The following is a 21396-nucleotide window of genomic DNA, read 5'->3' as shown; positions in this document are numbered from 1 at the left end:
AGGGAAATGAATATTCATAGTTTGAAATACTTTAATAACCTTTCACAATCTATTCCAGACAGTCTGATTAAATCCAGTAATGAGGTCCACTTTTAATCCAACTTTTGATTCAGTTTATCAGAGATCCAGTTTGACATTCCACAGTTCACTCATGTTCCTTTTTTCAGTAAATGAAAGTGAGACTGAACAGATCCAGCAGGTGTGGAGCAGCTGCTCACAGTTACTGAGGAGGTGCTGATGATCCACAGCTGAGAGAAACCATCAGTGAAGCATTCAACAGCAGAACCGACACAACAGACACCGAGATTAAAACACCAGCATCATCTGACAACGTCTGGAATTTAATACAGAGAGAGAGAAAGAGAGAGAGGGGCACGGAGAGAGAGGGGAGAGAGAGAGAGAAAGAGACACAGAGAGAGAGGGAGAGAGAGAGAGAAAGAGACACAGAGAGAGAGGGAGAAAGCAGAAGAAAACTGTAATAGAGAAAAGAGATGATGGAGGAGAGAGAGAGAGAAAGAGAGCAGAGAGAGAAGATAGGAGAAAAAGAAAGAGAAAAGATACAGAGAAAAGAGAGCGAGAGAGAGAGGAAAAAGTGAGACAAAGATAAAGACCGAGGAGAGAGAGAGAAAAGAGGGGAGAAAGAGAGAGGAGAGAGAAAGAGAGCGAAAAGGGGAGAGAGAGAGGGAGAAAGAGGGAAGAGAGGGAAGACAGTGACAGAAAAAAAGAAAGAGAGAGATTTGAAGGAGAGAGAAAAGATGGCGACAGAGAAAAATAAAATACAAGACAAAAAAAGGGGGAGAAAAGAGAAAGATGCAGATAGAAAAGAGTGAGGGAGAAAGAGATAAAAGAGCCAGAGAAAGAGAGAGAGACAGAGAAGAGAGAAAAGTGAAGGAGAGAAAAAGAGAGAGAAGGGAAAGAAAGGGAGGGAGAAAGAAAGAGGAAAGAGAAGAAAGAGTGCAGAGAGAGAAGATGGGAGATAAAGAAAGAGAATACAGAGATACAGAGAGAAAAGAGTGAGAGAGAGAAAAAAGTGAGAGAAAGAGATGGACAGGAGAGAGAGAGAAAAGAGGGGAGACAGAGAGAGGGAGAAAGAGGGAAGAGAGAAAGAGAAGCGTGAGAGACAAGAGGGTGAAAGAGAGAGGAGAGAGAGAAGAATGAGTGGGGAGAAAGAGAAGAGAGACAGTAGAGAGAGATAGAACAGATAGAGAGACAAAAGGAGAGAGGAGAGAGAAAAACAGGAGAGAGAGGGAGAGTGAGTGAGATAGAGAGAGAGAGAGAGAGAGAGAGAGAGAGAGAGAGAGAGAAACAAAGAGAGGAGAGAAGGAAGGGAAAGAACGGGAGTAAGAGAGAGAGTGGCAGAATGAGAGTGGAGAGAGAGAGAGAGAGGGAGAGAGAGTGAGTGAGATAGAGAGAGATAGAGAGAGAGAGAGAGGAGAGAGAGAGAGAGAGAGAGAGAGAGAGAGAGAGAGAGAGAGACCTGTATCTTCCCTGTTCTCTGTACACTGTGATGTCATCAGTCCTCTACAGTTTTCTATGGTTAAATCTGAAGTTATGACAGAATCGTGTATTGAAGCTGTTTGTGGTTTATTTGGTGAAGGTGTGGTGATGAAGCCTCTGCAGAGTCCACAGCCAACACCGGCGACCCTCTCTCACTCTCACAGATCAGAACCGCTCTTCTGAACCTCCCGCCGGATCAGCAGGACGTCCTCCTTCTCCTCGCTCTTCTCAGGGCTCAGAGGGATGGTGGTCAGGTTCTGGCTTGCCAGTTCTCCCTGCGGAGACCGAAACGAGGCTCATCCTGGTGTGAAACGGCAACAAAGGCAAAAACTGTGAAGAATCAGGTCTTAACTTACCAGGTTCTCCTGAGGAACATGACGAGTCCTTGGTTCCAGATCCCACCAGAGCAGACCGGACCGGATTGAGGCTCTTTTGGTTGGTCCTTTAACAGCAACACAGTCACTGTTAGTCATAAACGAACGTTTAGAACACATTTATAACAAAATCATGCCATTATTGTATTTTAATTATATCTGACTCGTAGTGCAGATTATAAACGTTCAGTGCAGGCAGGTCCAAAGTCCAGCTCCACGGCCAAATGAGGGCCATGGACAGATTTTAATCAGCCCGTATCTTCTGTTTTAGAGTGTGTTATTAGTGGCCCTCCAGCCTGATGGTGGCAGCAGTGCTGTAAGATTACAGTGTAACATGCCGCGCTGCGGTAATGAAGTTAGCTCAGAGAACGTGTAGGGAGGAGAATTCCCACTGTAATTTCCTCCGGGTTTCTCAAACTATAGAGGGCGCTCTCGACCGAGTCCAAAATGAATGGGTTAAGATGGAGCATCTGAACAAATTCATAGTTTATAAATGATTAAACATTTTTAATATAAAAGAATACATTCATTTCCTGAACACAGAACAGCATAAAACATTTTAACACTGCTGTTATATTTTTAAGAGCTTACCCCCCAGTAAACCGTCAATTATCTTTCAGGGGTCTCACCTGTTAAACAGCTGACCACCAGCCCCAAGAGCACAGTCACACTGGTTGATAGGGCTCCGAAGTAGAGGTAGGAGATGGAGTAGAAGTCCTGAAGACCATGCTGACTACAAATGAATGAAAGAACACAATTTTACTCAATTCAGCAATTTAGTTCAGCTCTAATTTCACTATTTACCAAAATATATTAAACATATATATTTACAAAATATTAAAGGTAGGGGTTAGAGTTTGGGACATACATTACAAAGCCATACAGAATTCTGATATATGGGAAAATTTGGGTTTCAAGTAAGTCCCATTCTAAATCCATAGGCATTAATGTAGAAATCTTTCTAAAGATGTTGGAGAGAATTTCTGCCCATTCATCCAGAAGAGCATTTGTGAGGTCAGACACTGATGTTGGACGAGAGGGTCTGACTCACAATCTCTGTTCTAGTTCATCCCAAAGGTGTTGGATGGGGTTGAGGTCAGGGCTCTGTGAGGGTCAGTCAAGTTCTTCCACACCAAACTCACCCAGTCAGGCCTTTATGGAGCTGCTTTGTGCACTGGGGCTCAGTCAAGCTGGAACAGGAAAGGTTCTTCCCCAAACTGTTCCACAAAGTTGGAAGTGTACAATTGTCCAAAATGTCTTTGTGCTGAAGCATTAAGATTCCCCTTCACTGGAACTGAGGGTTCTAGACCAACCCCTGAAAAACAACCCCATATCATCATCCCTCCTCCACCAAACTCTACAGCTGGCACAGTGCAGTCAGGCAGGTAACGTTCTCCTGGCATTCGCCAAACCCAGACTCGTCCATCAGACTGACCGATAGAGAAGCTGATTCATCACTCACGACACGGTTCCACTGCTCCAGAGTCCAGTGGCGGCGCTTTACTCCACTCCATCCGACGCTAGGTTTCAACTCTGCTATTACTGAGTCAGCAGAGCGTTGGTGACTTTTATGCTTTATGATAGTCTCAAACTGTCTTTTTACTAAATTTGGTTGCACCACAAATCTGTAAGACCCACCTGTGGTCTGAGGTCATTGTCTCTGGATTTCTTTTATTTCTGCATCTCTTCTTAAACTCTCCTTTAAAGCTCTTCATATAACATGATCCTCATATGTTTCATATCTAAATGCTCCGTTATCTTCATCACTACTTTCCAAAACCGCTGCAGCAGCTTCAGCAGCTGTAAACTCTCTGCAGGCCATTTCTGTTCAGTTATATATATACATTAGATTTCAGTATGGAAAGCACCCTGTAAATGATGATGTGCATATTCAGCTGTCTTTAATAATGCCTTCGGTTTAAACAGATCACAAAATAATTCTTCTAAACATCTAAGAATGAATAATCTGAATAATTGTTTTTTAATAGTTTTTACTGTGGGTCCACAGTCTAAACTAATTCAGTAGAATGTACCTCTACTTTTCCTCACCTGCTCTGTTTGGGGTCTGAAGGTGATGATGCAGGTGATCTGTCCATCAGTGAGGTGTTACTGTGTGTTGTATTAGCTAAAAGGCAGTGGTCTGCACTGGTGGGTAAGACCCCCATCCTCTGAGGGCTCGGAGGGTAGATGGAGCTTCCAACAGCGAGCCAGAGAGCAAGACAGAACCCTAGAGCCACTCCAGCAAACACGCCCTGAGGAACCGAGACAGACATCAGCAAATCTGAGACATTTGTAATTGTGGCAAGGGGTCGTCCTGATAGACTGAAATGCCATGCCGGTTTGAGCTTGTTTACATGAAATAATCTAAGAATTATAATATTTATTCACCATTTTCACAGTAAGTTTACAAAGTGCTTTATAGGAACATTAAAACAGGTGAGGAAACTGAAATAAACAGCTAAATTTCAGGAGGCATAAACCAGTTTAAAATGGGAATAGACAAGCAAATGAAATAAAAGTTAAAAAAAAATAATAAGACAGTATGGGGGTGGATGGATGGAATGAAGGATGAAGGGGTGAATGGATGGATGGATGGATGGATAGGAGAATTGAATGGATGGATGGACAGAGGGGTGGGTGGATGGACAGATGGATGGATGGATGGATGAACAGACAGATGGTGTTATGACCCTAGGGGTCGTGATGTTTTGTTCTGTGCAATTTTCTTTGTTACTTTCTTTTTCTTTTACATGTTGCAGTATCATTACAACTCCAGTCCAGCAGGGGGCTCGGCCTATAAACTTATTATTATGATTATGATTGTGACCAGGTGAAAGCGTGAGGTGAGAGAGAGTGTTACATGCTGTTGTGTCCTGTTTCCCTGACCACCAACCTGAGAACCGCCTGCGCTTCATTAGAGTAACCCTGAGGCCGTGATGGCTGTGGTAACTGTGTATGGAGTAGATTACGAGGTGCTGAGGTTTCAGTGCGGTGTGTTAAACCTGTGTTTCTAATGGTGCTGAAACTCTAATATGTGCTCCAGCCCTACGGTGTTGATGTTGTCTTTGAAGTCTGTATGTTCTCCATCAAAGTCTGTGAGGTCTAGACACTGCAGTATCTTTACTGCCTCATTTTAGGGAGGCAGGACATCTTTGTTTATCTCTGTTTTCTCCTGGTTATCAGTTTAGTTAGGCGTTGGGTTAAATTTGATGTGTTTTCTTTTCTTTTTTGTTGGTTGGGTTTAGTTAGTTATTAATTTAGTTAGCTTTGGTATGTTTGTTATTTTCCCCTTCCCTCCTTTCTTGTTAGGCTGTTTTGGTTCAGTTTTCACGGATGTGTCTCTCTCTCTCTCTCTCTCTTTCTTTTTATGTTATGGCCTAACCCTAGACTGGGTCATAACATATGGATAATGGATGAATGGGTGCATTTTCACTCCCCATAATGCACTGGGCTATCAGTGAGACTGGTGACTGTGAAGGTTCTTACTGGTTTGTTAGTTGCTGGGATGAACATGCCGAGGATGAAAGCTCCCAGCAGTGGCCCGTTAACCACGCCCATCACTGTAAACGAGCCCTGCGGATCAGAACAGGAGACGGAGGGAGAGCAATCAGCCCAACGCTGGGTTCACTGTGAAACGGTCACTGTAGCCTATGAGTTTACTGAGAGATGGACATAAGAGTCTATATAAGCTTGTGACTTTATGTAAATATATGAGTTTATTGCTGTTGTAAGCATTTCCTGTTAGATGGACATTGTCATCTATGGGTGTATCATTGTCGTCTATGGGTGTATCATTGTCGTCTATGGGTGTATCATTGTCGTTTATGGGTGTATCATTGTCGTCTATCAGTGTATCGTTGTCAATTATGGGTTTATCATTGTCGTCTATGGGTGTATCATTGTCAATTATGGGTTTGTCATTGTCGTCTATGGGTTTGTCATTGTCGTCTATGGGTTTATCATTGTCGTCTATGGGTGTATCATTGTCGTCTATGGGTTTATCATTGTCAATTATGGGTTTGTCATTGTCGTCTATGGGTTTGTCATTGTCGTCTATGGGTTTATCATTGTCGTCTATGGGTGTATCATTGTCGTCTATGGGTTTATCATTGTCAATTATGGGTTTGTCATTGTCGTCTATGGGTTTGTCATTGTCGTCTATGGGTTTATCATTGTCGTCTATGGGTTTATCATTGTCGTCTATGGGTTTATCATTGTTGTTTATGGGTTTATCATTGTTGTTTAGGGGTTTATCATTGTCGCCTATGGGTTTGTCATTGTCGTCTATGGGTTTATCATTGTCGTCTATGGGTGTATCATTGTCGTCTATGGGTTTATCATTGTCGTCTATGGGTGTATCATTGTCGTCTATGGGTTTATCATTGTCAATTATGGGTTTGTCATTGTCGTCTATGGGTTTGTCATTGTCGTCTATGGGTTTATCATTGTCGTCTATGGGTTTGTCATTGTCGTCTATGGGTTTATCATTGTCGTCTATGGGTTTATCACTGTCGTCTATGGATTTATCATTGTCGTCTATGGGTTTATCATTGTTGTTTAGGGGTTTATCATTGTCGTCTATGGGTTTATCGTTGTTGTTTATGGGTTTATCATTGTTGTTTAGGGGTTTATCATTGTCGTCTATGGGTTTATCGTTGTCGTCTATGGGTGTATCATTGTCGTCTATCGGTGTATCATTGTCGTCTATGGGTTTATCATTGTCATCCTTGTGTTTATCATTGTAATCTTTGGATTTTTCATTGTCGTCTGTCGGTTTATAGTTGTTGATTATGGGTTTTTATAGTTGTCTATGGGTTTATCGCTGTTGTCTATGCGTTGTTGTTGACGGTTTTCCATTACAATATATAGATCTATCGTTGTTGTCTTTGTATTCATCAATCATCATACGTGATTCTAAGGTGGAGGTGTTCTAGGTTCTAGATGTATTCTGAGGGTGTACCTGCAGCACTCCCCAGTCCAGCAGAGAGCAGAGAGCTGCCGTCGTCACACAGCTGGCCCCGTACATAAACGCTGTGTACCACACACACAGTCAACATGCAGTGTTAGCCACGTTAGCACGTCCTCTGAAGCCCACGCTGGTTGTAGTCATTTACACAAACTATTGTATAAATAAATAAATAAATAAAGAGAACACATTAGAGAGAGGAAGCTGAGTGGTTGCCTACACAGAGCTTTGGAGAGGAGAATCTGTTTCCTCTGTGAGGAGCCAATCAGACACGGCTTCAGCAGGTCCTCCATGGTTACGGCAGCCATGGCGTTGATGCTGGTGGAGACCGTGCTGGGAAAACAGGGAAAAAATATTTTGACACTTTTCATTGAGCTAATTTAAAAGTTTAATACATGGAAGTTTGAACTGTTTACCAGCTTTAGTTTTCTTATTATACAGATATTATGCTTTGCAGGCAGCAAAACCTGATTCTCATTTGACTAAGGTATGAGATATGAGATATGAGATATAAGATTTGAGGGTTGTTTTGATTTACCTTAAGGTTCCACTGTAGGCACAAGCTAGGAAAAGACCAGGGAAACCAGGAAGGTCCCGAAAAATGTCTAGAACCATGTACGGCATTAACTGAAACAGCAACCACACAATAAACCAATCACAGAGTAATCACACCGATATTTCAATATTAGTTATGATGAATGTCAACAAGCTGCTATAAAATCAGGGATGAATTCTAAAACTGACAATGACTAAAATACTATAATCCGCTTTTCATACCCACCGCAGTTACTCTACTCTACTGATTTTTTATTCCTCTTTTCTGCTCTATTGCCTTCCACCCAATGACTGCTGGGATAGGCTCCAGCTCACCCCACGACCCAGAAGGATAAGCATCTTAGATGTGGTGTGTGTGTGTGTGTGTGTGTGTATGTGTGTGTGTGTATGTGTGTGTGTATGTGTGTGTGTGTGTGTGTGTGTGTGTGTGTGTGTGTGTGTGTAAATGATACCCCATGAAATTAATTGTGATCTAGCTGCCCCCAAAGGTGTGTCGGAATCAGTTCTGTCTGTTACAGACTGACCTGATCTGGAGCGGAGATCCTGCCGGATTTCAGAGGGTCGCAGTGACAGTAAAGCGCAAACATCACAACTCCGCATGTGGCAGCGCTGCTCACGATCAGACACAGTCCAACTTGATTCACAAACAAAGACCTAGTCATGGAGAGAACTTTATTACGGGAATGATGGGACTGTGAGCAGCTGTGTCCAAACTTTCACTGAGGTCAATGTGTGTATTTACAGTTTCATACATTATATGTTTTATTATTTTACACTTTTCTTGAAACAGCGAATGCTGTCAAAAGGAGTCAGTGCTGTGACTAAATTTGAATAGAGTTGATTTATACAATGAGTGAAATTCTCCAGGAGGAGTTTCTTATGGTAATGATGAAAGAGGCTTTTGTTTCAGTAATGATGAGAGAGGACGTTACAGTGATGATGAGAAAGCATCTTTCAGTTCTGATAAGAGGCGATGTTATAGTGATAATGAGAGAGTGGGTTACAGTGATGTTGAGAAAGGATTTTGTTTCAGTAATGATGAGAGAGGATGTTGTTATGGTCATGATGAACAGAGGATTTGGTTACAGCGATGATGAGAGAGGATGTTGTTTTAGCAATGATGAGAGAACATGTTTCAGTAATGATGAGAGAGGTTGTTATGGTGATGAGAGATCTTGTTATGGTCATCATGAAAGAGAAAGTTACGGTGATGAGAGCATGTTGTTATGGTGTTGAGAGAGGATGTTGTTGGTGATGACAGAATTTTGTTTGGATGATGAAGAAAAGGGTGTTGCTGTGGTGATGAGAGAGGATGTTATGGTGATGAGAGAGAAGATGTTGCAGTGATGATGAGAGAGAGGATGTTGTTACGGTGATGAGAGAGAATGTTACGGTGATGATGAGAGAGAGGATGTTGTTACGGTGATGATGAGAGAGAATGTTACGATGATGATGAGAGAGGATGTGGTTATGGTGATGATGAGAGAGGATGTTACAGTGATGATGAGAGAATGTTGTCATAATAACGAAATAACATTGAGGAATTGTTCCTCACCACTGGGCCTCTCGCTCTGTCCTGCAGGAGATGTAGCGCTGGACCTGAGCCTGATTGGCCGCGTACATCGACAGCCAAACCATCGTCCCTCCAACAGTGAAACTCCAGAAGGAGTAACGCTTCTGAGGGTCCAAACCAAAACTGAAAAGAGAGAGAGAGGCTGAGAGGAACTCACTTACAACTACCTGTAAGGATGTTTTTTATTTTTATGATATTTAAATCTTTTATAATAATATTTTTATCAAAGCATTTGCTTATATGTATACATTCCTATTAACAATGAAGAATTATAACCTGTACATAATACAACCTGTAATAATAACAATATGATTATTTTTAGTAGTAACAGCAGCATTTTAAATGTTTTGCTTCTCTGTTGTTTCTTTCCTGTTTCAGAAAATAATTGCTATTAATTAATTGCTATAATTGTTGCAAAAGCATTTTGTAATTACACTTTAAAAAGATGGTTCTTCAAGGGTTCTTTAGTAAAGACAATTATTCTAAATAGAAACATTAACACTCGAAGAACCCTTCGCATGATTAAAGGGTTCTGTGCATGGTGAAGATGGAGAATGGTCCTATATAGAAACTTTTTGAGAATGGTTCTATATAGCACCAAAAAGGGTTATGCGATTGTTACAATGTCAAGCTTGGAACAAGAGCAGAACCCTTTTTGGTCCTATACAGAACCATTTTCAAAAAGGTCTTATACAGAACCATGTGCAGCACATTCTCCAACAATCCTTCTTTGAGTCTTTTTGGTTCTATAGAGATCCATTTTTTAACTAAAGAACCCTTGAGGAACCAAGGGTTGTTTGTGTAGGCAAACTGTTGTGTTACTCGTTGAAGTTGATGCGTGATCCGTTGGTGGCGATGTGTAGCACCTCGGACACGCCCCCCACCTGCAGGGTACCATGGGTAAAAACAGCAATAAAGCCTGAGAGCATCACCACAACCTGGAACACATCCGTCCACACCACGGCCTTCATTCCTCCCTGCAGACAGAAAAACACAAGCTGACCCTTACTGAGGTCATCATATTCTAATAATAAGCTAATAATAATAATAATAATAATAATAATAATAATAATGCCTCAGTCTGTGTGTAGTTGTTCAGAACCTCTGATAGACTTGATTATGTGGTTTCTGACACTGTATGACTCACTGTTATCTGTAAACATTTGATGAGGTGAGAGTGTGATGATGTAGCCTGGTGGGTTGTAAGCTTACTTCACTTGTTAGCTACATAAACCTCACAGCCTCAGTAACATGTCTTGGCTGATTGAATGAAGCCCTATTGGAGCTGGATTAGTATTACCTGAGGACGTGCTGTAATTTGAGTGATTACCAAAGAGCTCCATGACTTTAATCTAGTACAAATCTGGTACGAAAATGGTTCTAAGTAGAACCGTGTACAGTCAAAGAACGCTTCGCATGATTAAATGGTTCTTTGCTTGGTGAAATAATTCTTCAGATTGATGGAGAATGTGCTGTGGATGGTTCTATATAGCACCAAATAGGGTTCTCCTATTGTTATAATGTCAAGCTTGTATACAATAGAATAACCCTTTTGGGTGCTGTATAGAACTAATTTTAAAAGGTTCTATATAGAATTATTTTCTTTACCAAAGAACACTTGAAGCACCATCTTTAGTCTAAATAATAATTCTAGAGCGAATTACCTCCTATAATTCAGATACTGCTGAACCGTTTAAGGTGGAACGAGAAAATTCGAATAAGAAGCGACTTCAGCTTCGTAGAAAACGGCGCCTCCATCTATGTTCTCTTTTTGTGACCTGAAGACGAGGCTAACAGCTAAAATGGAGCCCAATTTGACCCTTAGTACTCAAGTTCATGACAAGCTGGCTGAATTACAAGGAGAAGGAAACTGGGAGATCATGAAAGCTTCTCTTAGTAGGCTGTGTGGTTTCTGTCTTGTTGGACGGCGTTTGGTGAGTTAAGTCAGAGATGTTATAAATGAGGAGACGATCACTGGTCAAAATATGAATAAGAAAGCTCGTAACACTAAACATGGCATCTGCTCGCAGAGCAAGTCCCGCCCTTCAAGAAAAAGAGCCAATCAGGGGTAAGCCCCACCTTGCTGTGGGGATCTACGCCAGTGCAGTCGCCAGAACAGCCTGAAAAATCACGTATTTTTGTGTGTTATTGAGCCAAACATTAGGTTTTTGGTTATCGTAGGATTTTATCAGTGGTTTCAAACATATAATTAAACCAGTAATTTGACCTTCAGTTTGAATATTTAGGTCTCTCCCCATTCAGAGAGACAGGAGTCTCGTTGAACATAATTGCCCTGTGGTGCTGCAAAGATGGCTGCCGAGATAAAAAAATAAAAAAAATAATTTGGTTCTTCAAGAGTTCTTCAGTTAGGAAAATGGTTCTATATAGAATCCTGAGCACTCAAAGAACCCTTTGCATGATTAAAAGGTTCTTTGCACGGTGAAAGGGTTCTTCAGATTGGTGGATGGTGCTATATAGAACTTTTTTCAAAATGGTTCCATATAGCACCAAAAAGGGTTCTCCTGATGTCATACCATACAAAATTACATAGAACCATTTTCTTTACTAAAGAACTTTTGGGGAACCATGTTTTTGAGTATGTATAAGGACTTTGGGTAAATAAACCCACTTTAAATCAAATCAAATCACATTTATTGTCGCATCACATTTACACAGGTGTGGAGGTGAGTGAGATTCTTAGGTGCGTAGCCCCCTTGTAGAACTTAAACATACAAAAAAATACATGTTAATAAGAAAGTAAACAAAATATAAATATATACACACATTAGACACAATATATTTACTAGCCTATTGCATGTTATTGTTGGGAAGTGTGGCTCCTGTTGCACACTGCTGATGTAAACGTCCGCACGATGATGTTTGGATCAGGGCTATTTGAGGTAATTTAGGGAAATTACAGTACAGTACAGTACAGTATTAGTACGAACCAGCCAATCAAATCACACACTTTTTACAGTACCGGACCTCCTCTGATAAAACTAATCCAGCTCCAATAGGGCTCATGTAGACAAATAGAGAGACAGACAGTCAGACAAACAGTTTTTCTCACCAGAGTGGTGTAGAAGGTGCAGATAAAGCCGGTGGAGAAAAGAGACGCCCACATATTCAAACCTGTAGCTGAACACACAAACACACAAACACACACTTACAAACACACACACACTTTTTCAACCAACCCACATTTTAAACAGAAATGTTTTTATTTAATGAACATCCGGCGCATATATCCACTTTAACTGTACCCACATTACGTCTTTTGACTTTCTTCTTCTACAAAAATTATACATCTATAAGCTTAAACAAAGAGAGGACACTGAGCCTCGTTCACCACCCGTCCTTAAGAAGAAACTTCTTAAACCCACTTAAGCCGTTTTGATGAAGACTCTGACTCACCAATGCTCTCTTATGTGGGGTTTGTTCTTAGGTAAGAACAGAATCTACACACACTCAAGAGCACAAAGGTGAGAACAGTTCTGCGCTTTAAGAACACGTCATGAATCTGACGGAGACTTTTTCTTAGGACGTTTATCAAGAACACACCTAAGAACAAACTGACGAGGATGTTGGAGAACGAGGCCCAGTGCTCCAAAACAGCTCTGAGATGTTTCAGGGCTCTGTGTTTTTTCTATTAGAGGGTTTTTGATATTGTTTTAATAACTCTAGGAAGCTCCTTCACCTTCAGCAGAGTGCTACCTTTTATTTTTATTTTTGCAGCATTATTATCATCGCTGTCCAATAGGACCAATAGGAATGCTCCAAAACTACTTGGAATAAAATCTCCTTACACTAAGTGAGTTTACATGCACTCAATAATCCGATCATAATCAGATTTCTGCAGTTATCTGATTATTCAACCGGTTCTGTAAAAAGCACACTGTGATTTCTTAGATCAGATTAAGGTCTAGAAATCAGATAAAGAGGCTGGATTTGAGCTCAGTAATCAGGTCTCTAAGTGCTGTAAACTCTGACTCTGATTTCTTTCAGATTTCTCAGTCTGAGCATGTGTGAAAACAGACGGTACCGGAAATAAGCGAGCAGCGCCGCCGCGGAATGCAGCAAAACACTTTTGGAGCGACGCTGAAACCAAATAGATGGTTGACGAAATGAAGGATTTAAATATTCTTCATCTTCTAGATGATGTTTGTTCATATTGTCAGGTAAAGTGGCGCAATGTTTTAAAAAAAAAGCCTCAGCATGAAGTTTGAGTTTTACATTAACATCACGTCTTCTTCTGTGAGTTTATTGGCTGGTTGTAAAGCGGAAATCTGATTACTGTCTGATTCATGTAGACCTGGAGTTTCCCGTTATCTGATTACTCAAGTGCTTGTAAACGTGTTGATCGGATTACTGACAAAATCTGATTTTCTGCAGTTATCGGATTATTAAATGCATATAAACACACTCAGTGACTTACATTAAGGCACAGTAGGTTTTTGCCGTCTCCTGTAAACTTACCATTTTGGACATACTTGAGATACTTGTTTTTCTTTGGACAGCAATGATATGTAAACCTTGATTTATTTTTATTTTTACACTTATAAAATAAATTTAAATATAGTGTCTGAATACTTTTTTCTCTGTCAGTTTTTTTTTTTTTTTACATATCTATGATTTTTATTGCGATAACTTTGTAACTATGATTTTTATTGCAATATTGCAATTGCAACTTCAACGTGATTATTTCTATAAATTAAATCTGAGGTCTTTGATTTTTTTCACCAAGAAGACAGTAACATAACTTTTTTCCAATGTTTGAATGCTGAATGCTGAACGTTCCACACTGTCTTTAAAAATTCCAATATGTTACAATGCCAGAACGTTCCTTACCCTGGTTTAAAATTAGAGCAGGTGCTAGAATAACGATTCCGGTGTAGAGGAGCTGCAGGAGGACAGAGAGAGAAAACACAGAGATATTAAAGTGATTTACACATGTTTAATCAAATGTACACAAATACACTATATGGTCATATAAAGTATGTGGACACCTGACCATCACACCTATATGAGATTGTTGGACGTCCCAGTCTAAATCCATAGGCATTAATATGGAGTTGGTCCTCCTTTGCAGCTACAACAGCTTCCACTCTTCTGGGAAGCTTTCAACAGTATTTTGGAGAGTCTCTGTGGGAATTTGTGTCCATTCAGTCTAAAGAGCATTTGTGAGGTCATACACTGATGTTGGACGAGAGGGTCTGGCTCACAATCTCCGTTCTAGTTCATCCCAAAGGTGTTCAGTGGGGTTGAGGTCAGGGCTCTGTGCAGGTCACTGCAGTTCCTCCACACCAAGCTGGTCACACCATGTCTTTATGGAGCTCTATGGACGTGTAAAATGTGCTGTTGCATTAACATCACCCTTCACTAGAACTAAGGGGCCTGAAAAACAGCCCCGCCCATCATCCCTCCTCCACCAAACTCTACTGTTGGTACTGTGCATTCTGGTAGGTAAAGTTCTCCTGACATCCACCAAACCCAGATTCATCAGACTGACAGATAGAGAAGCTGATTCATCACTCCAGAGAACACGTTTCCACTGCTCCAGAGTCCAGTGGCGGCGCTTGACACCCCTCCAGCCGACGCTTGGCATTGCACATGGTGATCTTAGGCTTGTGTGCAGCTGCTCGGCTGTGGAGACCCATTTCATGAAGCTCCTGATGCTCAGTTCTTGTGCTAATATTGCTTCCAGAGGCAGTTTGGAACTCTGTAGTGATGATTCAACACAGAATAGGCACTGTGCGCTTCAGCACTCAGCAGCCGTGCTGTGTGAGTTTGTTTGGTCTGTCACTTCGTGGCTGAGCTGTTGTTGCTTCTAGATGCTTCCATTTCACAATAATAGCACATATGGTTGAGTGGGGCAAATCTAGCAGGACAGAAATTGGCATCCTGCTAGGCAAAAGTGACATCATATGACAGTGCCATGTTTGAAGGGGCGTCCACATACTTTTGGCCATGTAGTGTATATTTAATGAAATGTTATCTACAAACATAGACAGTTTATATACAAACATAGACAATGCTACTGTATTTATCTAAGCTAATGTAATTTAGCTCATGTTTATAGATCACAGTGAGTCATACAGTGTCAGAAACCACATAATCAAGACTATTGGAGGTACTGAACACCTCCACATGCTTTCAACAGAGTGCACCTGTGGGAATTACAGTCGAATGCAAAAGTTTGTGAAAAATGTTGTTGATTTTTCTACAGAGAGCACACTTCTGCACATAGTAAAGTACAGTTCGTGTTTATTTGCTGAATTTAACATATTGGGTGGAAAATAAAATGCCTGTGCACATTTTATTATTTGTTTTATTTTTTCACAATATGTTAAAGTCAGCAAATAAATAGAAATTGTGCATTAAAATGAGCAAATTTGTGTTACTGAGGGAATTATAGTTTTGGCTAAATGAATGCGATCACTGTTTTCTTTTGAAAACAGGAGAATAACTGAATGAATGTGAATGTGTTTATCTCACCGTTGCTATTAGAAACTGCAGACTCCCGAGCAGCTGCATTCCTCGACCAAACCTCATCCTCAGATACTGCACACACACACACACACACACACACACACACACGGAGCCTTTGATCTCCAGCTGTAAGGACAGTTTCACTCCTCGTCTCCACATTACTCCACAATCAGCATCTTCCCCCGAACATCACAGCAGGAATGATCCCAGCATCCTCAGCACGCCTGACTCTGTTTACACACCTCAGACAAACAGACGCTTCTCTCCTCCATCACCGCTCCGGCTGCTGAGGATGATGATGTCACTGCTTTCATTGCAGTTGACTGTAGTACAGCTTTACTGCACAGCACAGGCGCCCTCACTAACTCATACACTGCTATCTGAAAAAAGACGGTTCCTCAAGCGGCCTACCACCCACACACACACCACTGCCCCGGTTTAGACCATTCTATAAAGGTAGTTGCTGAATTGAAGGCTTAGCTGAAAAGTAACAATGAAAATCAAACATATCTTAGATAATCTTAACAAAGAAACCAATTTGTACCCAAACTTTTGACTGTGGCCGAAGGTCACTGCGAGGTAACGCACCTGGTTGGAGCTGGTGATGCCCAGCCGGTAGTAAACGGGCAGAAACACCAGAGCGGTCAGCAGAGAGTTCAGTGCTTGACCCAAACACATGTAGAGAAACTTCAGCCCGTACAGATACGCTTCAGACGGGACACCCAACACCTGCACTGCTGACATGAAGCTGGCACACAGGGACATACCGACGGGCACAGCGGGCATCCGCCGCCCGCCCGTGAAGAAATCCTCCACCTCTGAGCGTCCGGCGGCTTTATGGACAGACTGGAACAGACCTATAGCCACAGACACGGCCAGCATGGCTGCAAAAACAGCATAGTCCAACAGGACAAAGCCTGGACTGTCCTGCTCGATGTCCACTCTGCTGCTGCTCATCCTGATTCTCTTTACTGCTCTGAATGTGTCCGGCTCTTTGTTTTCCAGAAGATTCCACCTGTACAAACAAGATATTTGGATCTGGATAAGAATGAGCATTCTTTATCAACCCCCTGCTTTTTTCATCACAAACACACTGTTATTTTATTCTGAAGGATAATATAAAAATGGGGACAAAAGGAGATAATAAAACTGCTCATGCAGCTAATGCAGCTAATGCATATGCCTTAAAGGCACACACTCCCCATATGCCTCAAAGGCATCTACTCCTTATAGGACTTAAAAGCAAATATTCCTCATAGACCTTAAAGGCATTTACTCTTTATAGGCCTTAAAGGCTTATACTCCCTAATAGGCCTTAAAAGCATTTACTCCTTATAGGGCTACAAAGTGTGCACTCCTTATAGATCTTAAAGCATAGACTCCTTATAGGCATATGATCCTTATAGGGCTATACACCATACTGCTTATAGACCTTAAAGGCATATACTCCATATAGGGCCTTAAGGCATATACTCCTTAGAGGCTTTAAAGACATATACATTATATAGGCCTTAAAGGCATATACTCCTTGAAGGTCTCAAAGGCATAATCAATATATTTTTCTTTTTTTTTCTTTTTTTACTTTATTAAAGGAGAAGATCAGATTAATCAGCATAATCAGCCGTTATTGTTCCTCCTTAAAGAGTTAATATTTCCTGAGCTGCTGAATCTGCTGTGATAAGAAGTCGGTGCTGTGAGACTCGGAGCTGCAGCTGCTTTAGTTTCTCTCCTGAATATTTACTGTGATGTTCATGCTGTTCATGCTTTAATGTCTGTTGATATTAAATATTTTAAAGTTTTTTTGAAATATGAGGCTCATTTGCTGCGACTCTCGATGAAAAAGTTCAAATTTCCTTCTAAATCTGTGGTTCTTAGTGTTCTTAGTTGAGCTTTAGGACTGCAGTCTGGACTAAATGTGGTCAGTAAATGAAGCTGCAGGTCAGTCAGAGAAGAAAGGCTCCTAAACATTAGCTACTTCGTTACCGCAGTGCAGCGTTACACTGTGATCTTACAGCACAGCTGCCCCCATCAGGTGAGAGGAAGAAGTGCAGTGTACTGGCTGGAGGGCCACGAATAACACACTCCAAAACAGAAGCCAGGGGCCGATTAAAATCTGTTCGGGGGCCGTGTTTGGCCCTACGGCTGGACTTTGGACACTCTGTCACAGACATTAAAGTCATTTACTCCTTATAGGCGTTAAAAGCATATACTCCTTATTGGGCTTTTAGCGTACACCTCTTTATAGGGTTTATAGCTGTAGGCATATAGTCAAGTAAAGTCAAATCAAGTTTATGTAGTGCTTTTTACAGCAGACATTGTCACAAAGCAGCTTTACAAAAAAATCCGACCCCCCATGAACGTCATCAAAGAGGTATGTGCTCTTTATAGGGCTATGCAGCATGTACTCCTTAAAGGCCTTAAAGGCCTGTGCTCTTTATAGGGCTATGCAGCATGCACTCCTTAAAGGCCTAAAAGGCCGGTGCTCTTTATAGGGCTATGCAGCATGTACTCCTTAAAGGCCTAAAAGGCCGGTGCTCTTTATAGGGCTATGCAGCATGTACTACTTAAAAGCCTAAAAGGCATGTGCTCTTTATAGGTCAATGCAGAATGTACTCCTTAAAGGCCTAAAAGGCACATTCTCTTTATATGTCTATGTAGCATGTACTCCTTAAAGGCCTAAAGGCATGTTCTCTTTACAGGTCTATGCAGCATGTACTCCTTAAAGGCCTTAAAGGCATGTGCTCTTTAAAGGGCTATGCAGCATGTACTCCTTAAAGGCCTAAAAGGCATGTGCTCTTTATAGGTCAATGCAGAATGTACTCCTTAAAAGCCTAAAAGGCATGTGCTCTTTATAGGTATATGCAGAATGTACTTCTTAAAAGGCTTAAAGGCATGTGCTCTTTATAGGGCTATGCAGCATGTACTTCTTAAAAGGCTTAGAGGCATGTGCTGTTTATAGAGCTAGGCAGCATGTACTCCTCAAAGACATGCACCCTTTTTTAGGGCTATGCAACATATACTCTTTAAAGGCCTTAAAGGCATATAATACTTATGGAGTTTTTAGCTGTAGGCATATACTCCTTGTGGGTCTTGAATTTATATACTCATTATTGGCCTTAGAGGCATGTGATTCTTATGAGGTTTACAGCTGTAGGCATATACTCTTTGTAGGCCTTAAATGCATATAATTCTTATGTTGTTTATATCTGTAGGTATTTACTGCTTAAAGGTCTTGAAGTCATATGTTCACTATAGAAGCCTTAAAGGCAAATACTCCTTATAGGGCTGTAAGGCATATGGTACCTATTGGCCTTAAAGGCATATACTCCTTCTTAGGGCTTTGAAGCATATACTCCTTATAGGCCTTTAAGGCAAATTATTCCTTATGGGGATTATAGCTTTAGGCTTATGCTCCTCATAGGGCCATGTTGCATATAATCCTTAAAGGCCTTAAAGGCATACAATTCTTATAGGGTTTATAGCAACAGGATATACTCATTATAGGCCTTCTTGTGGCATAAACTCTTTATAGGGTTCATAATTATGGGCACATACACAAATACTCTTTATAGACCCTAAAGACGTGTACTCCTCATATAGGCTATAGCAGAGTCCAGTAACGCTGAGCTTGATAACTGATCACATTGATTTATCATTCTACTCAGGCTTTAGCAAGAACTACAGTTTGTAAAAAAGGGGTTAATTGAAGTTGTCTAGTTAGTCATACAGGCGTGTTTAGTACAGACTGTGTGCTGATTTTAAAATAATTAACAAACAAATATTGATGTGTTTCTTTTGATTATTGTTTTTTTTAGCTTGCAAAAGTGTATAACGTAGCTGTATTCTGAATACGGCCTTCACTAAATGTATCTTGGACTGAATACAGATACTTTATTTCTGTATACATATTCTCAACACTTGTATTCCATTACATCCCATTCCTGGACCTAATAGCAATAATATTAGAAACATATTAATATTAGAAATGTATTGAGTCTCTTAGTTGTTGTGGAAGTTGATCTTACCTGTGTTTACACTGCGTGATGTTCTCCGTCCTGCAGCTGAAAGAAGAATGTTCTCTCAGTGAGAGTGTGAGGAGGTCCACATCACACACACACACACACCTGGCTCTTGTTGTAGGTGGGCTGGCTGGGGGGGTGTTGAGAGCTCTCTCAGGTGGGAGTGGATCTACCTGACTGCACTGGTGCTGCTTCAGGAGCTCCGTCACTTTTTACTGTTTTCTGTTCTTTCTAAAGGACAAGGCTCAGTTGAGAACACAGGGGGCGGAGCTTTCTATGATTGGCGACTGTTTCAGTTGTGACAGCTGTGGCTCATTCCCAGCTAGCAGAGAACCTTCCTATAACATTGGCTGTTACCTACAACTTCTAATAATGTTTAAAAAACTTTTTAAATCTAATGTTCAAAGAACGTTTTAAGGATGTTTATCATTTCGATTAACGTCCCCATAAGGTTACATGTTAACTAAAACATAACGTTTTAACTGCAACATTCGGAGGATGTTTAAATGTTGTTGTCAGGGCAACAGATTATGTTACATGATGATGGTTTTAGGGAACATTCCCAGAAGAACATCCTGGGAACAACAAAAACTTCCCACTGAAAACATTAATAGAACATGTGTGTAATGTTCTCAGAACGTTTTTAGAACAGAAACATTCTCGCTGGCTTTTGAGCTCAAAAACGCAGCCAGTATCATTCTAGATTTGATCAGCTGTTCACACAGAAAATCATATTTTTCATCAAAACACTAAAAAGTGCTGGACTGCAGAAAATGTGATGATTCTTAATATTCCACACTGATTTTACATGACTTTGATCATGTAAAGGGTTCTTTGAGTGTTTGTTTCCATATAGAACCATTTAAGTGTTTCTAATAAAGTGGCCAGTGAGTGGAAACACAATATAGGTGTTTCTAATAAAGTGGCCAGTTAATGGAAGAACAAGCTGGGTGTTTCTAATAAAGTGGCCAGTGAGTGGAAGCACACGGTAGGTGTTTCTAATAAAGTGGCCAGTGAGTAGAAGCACATGGTAAGTGTTTCTAATAAAGTGGCCAGTTAGTGGAAGCACAAGCTAGGTGTTTCTAATAAAGTGGCCAGTTAGTGGAAGCACATGGTAAGTGTTTCTAATAAAGTGGCCAGTTAGTGGAAGCACAAGGTAGGTGTTTCTAATAAAGTGGCCAGTTAGTGGAAGCACAAGCTACGTGTTTCTAATAAAGTGGCCAGTGAGTAGAAGCACATGGTAAGTATTTCTAATAAAGTGGCCAGTTAGTGGAAGCACAAACTGGGTGTTTCTAATAAAGTGGCCAGTTAGTGGAAGCACAAACTGGGTGTTTCTAATAAAGTGGCCAGTTAGTGGAAGCTTACAGTAGGTGTTTCTAATAAAGTGGCCAGTTAGTGAAAGCACAAGGTTTGTGTTTCTAATAAAGTGGCCAGTGAGTGGAAGCACAAGGTAGGTGTTTCTAATAAAGTGGCCAGTGAGTGGAAGCACAAGGTAGGTGTTTCTAATAAAGTGGCCAGTTAGTGGAAGCACAAGGTAGGTGTTTCTAATAAAGTGGCCAGTTAGTGGAAGCACAAGGTAGGTGTTTCTAATAAAGTGGTCAGTGAGCGGAAGCACAAGGTAGGTGTTTCTAATAAAGTGGCCAGTGAGCGGAAGCACAAGGTAGGTGTTTCTAATAAAGTGGCCAGTGAGCGGAAGCACAAGGTAGGTGTTTCTAATAAAGTGGCCAGTGAGTGGAAGGACAAGGTAGGTGTTTCTAATAAAGTGGCCAGTTAGTGGAAGCACAAGCTACGTGTTTCTAATAAAGTGGCCAGTTAGTGGAAGCACAAGCTACGTGTTTCTAATAAAGTGGCCAGTGAGTAGAAGCACATGGTAAGTATTTCTAATAAAGTGGCCAGTGAGTGGAAGCACAAACTGGGTGTTTC

The 21396-nt window shown here is 41.0% G+C and overlaps 1 protein-coding gene across 1 annotated transcript; it reads right to left on the bottom strand.

Annotated features, from left to right (window-relative positions):
- Positions 1-1567: 1567 nt before the first annotated feature.
- Positions 1568-16351, bottom strand: slc5a5 (solute carrier family 5 member 5). Its single transcript, XM_036578113.1, has 15 exons — positions 16043-16351; positions 15461-15526; positions 13814-13865; positions 12036-12103; positions 9788-9942; positions 8948-9088; positions 7917-8046; positions 7376-7464; positions 7058-7170; positions 6832-6902; positions 5358-5444; positions 3921-4123; positions 2501-2604; positions 1854-1939; positions 1568-1772 (listed from the first exon to the last, which is right to left on the bottom strand). Exons 1-15 carry the CDS (start codon positions 16334-16336, stop codon positions 1656-1658), a joined length of 1776 nt encoding a protein of 591 aa, XP_036434006.1. The 5' UTR covers positions 16337-16351; the 3' UTR covers positions 1568-1655.
- Positions 16352-21396: the final 5045 nt, after the last annotated feature.

Source organism: Colossoma macropomum, unplaced genomic scaffold (assembly GCF_904425465.1).
Source record: "Colossoma macropomum unplaced genomic scaffold, Colossoma_macropomum, whole genome shotgun sequence".
NCBI lineage: Eukaryota > Metazoa > Chordata > Actinopteri > Characiformes > Serrasalmidae > Colossoma > Colossoma macropomum.
Note: the sequence above shows the minus strand (reverse complement) of the source record. Positions and strands in the feature narration are given on the sequence as shown.

Bases quoted from the DNA above. Each gene is read 5' to 3' on its own strand.
- slc5a5 (XM_036578113.1), bottom strand. From the start codon at position 16,336: ATGCTGGCCGTGTCTGTGGCTATAGGTCTGTTCCAGTCTGTCCATAAA. The intron at 12,104-13,813 runs GTAAGGAACGTT...TTGTGTGTTCAG, and splicing joins TGCTCTAATTTTAAACCAGG to CTACAGGTTTGAATATGTGG. The intron at 8,047-8,947 runs GTGAGGAACAAT...CTCCATGACTAG, and splicing joins ACAGAGCGAGAGGCCCAGTG to GTCTTTGTTTGTGAATCAAG.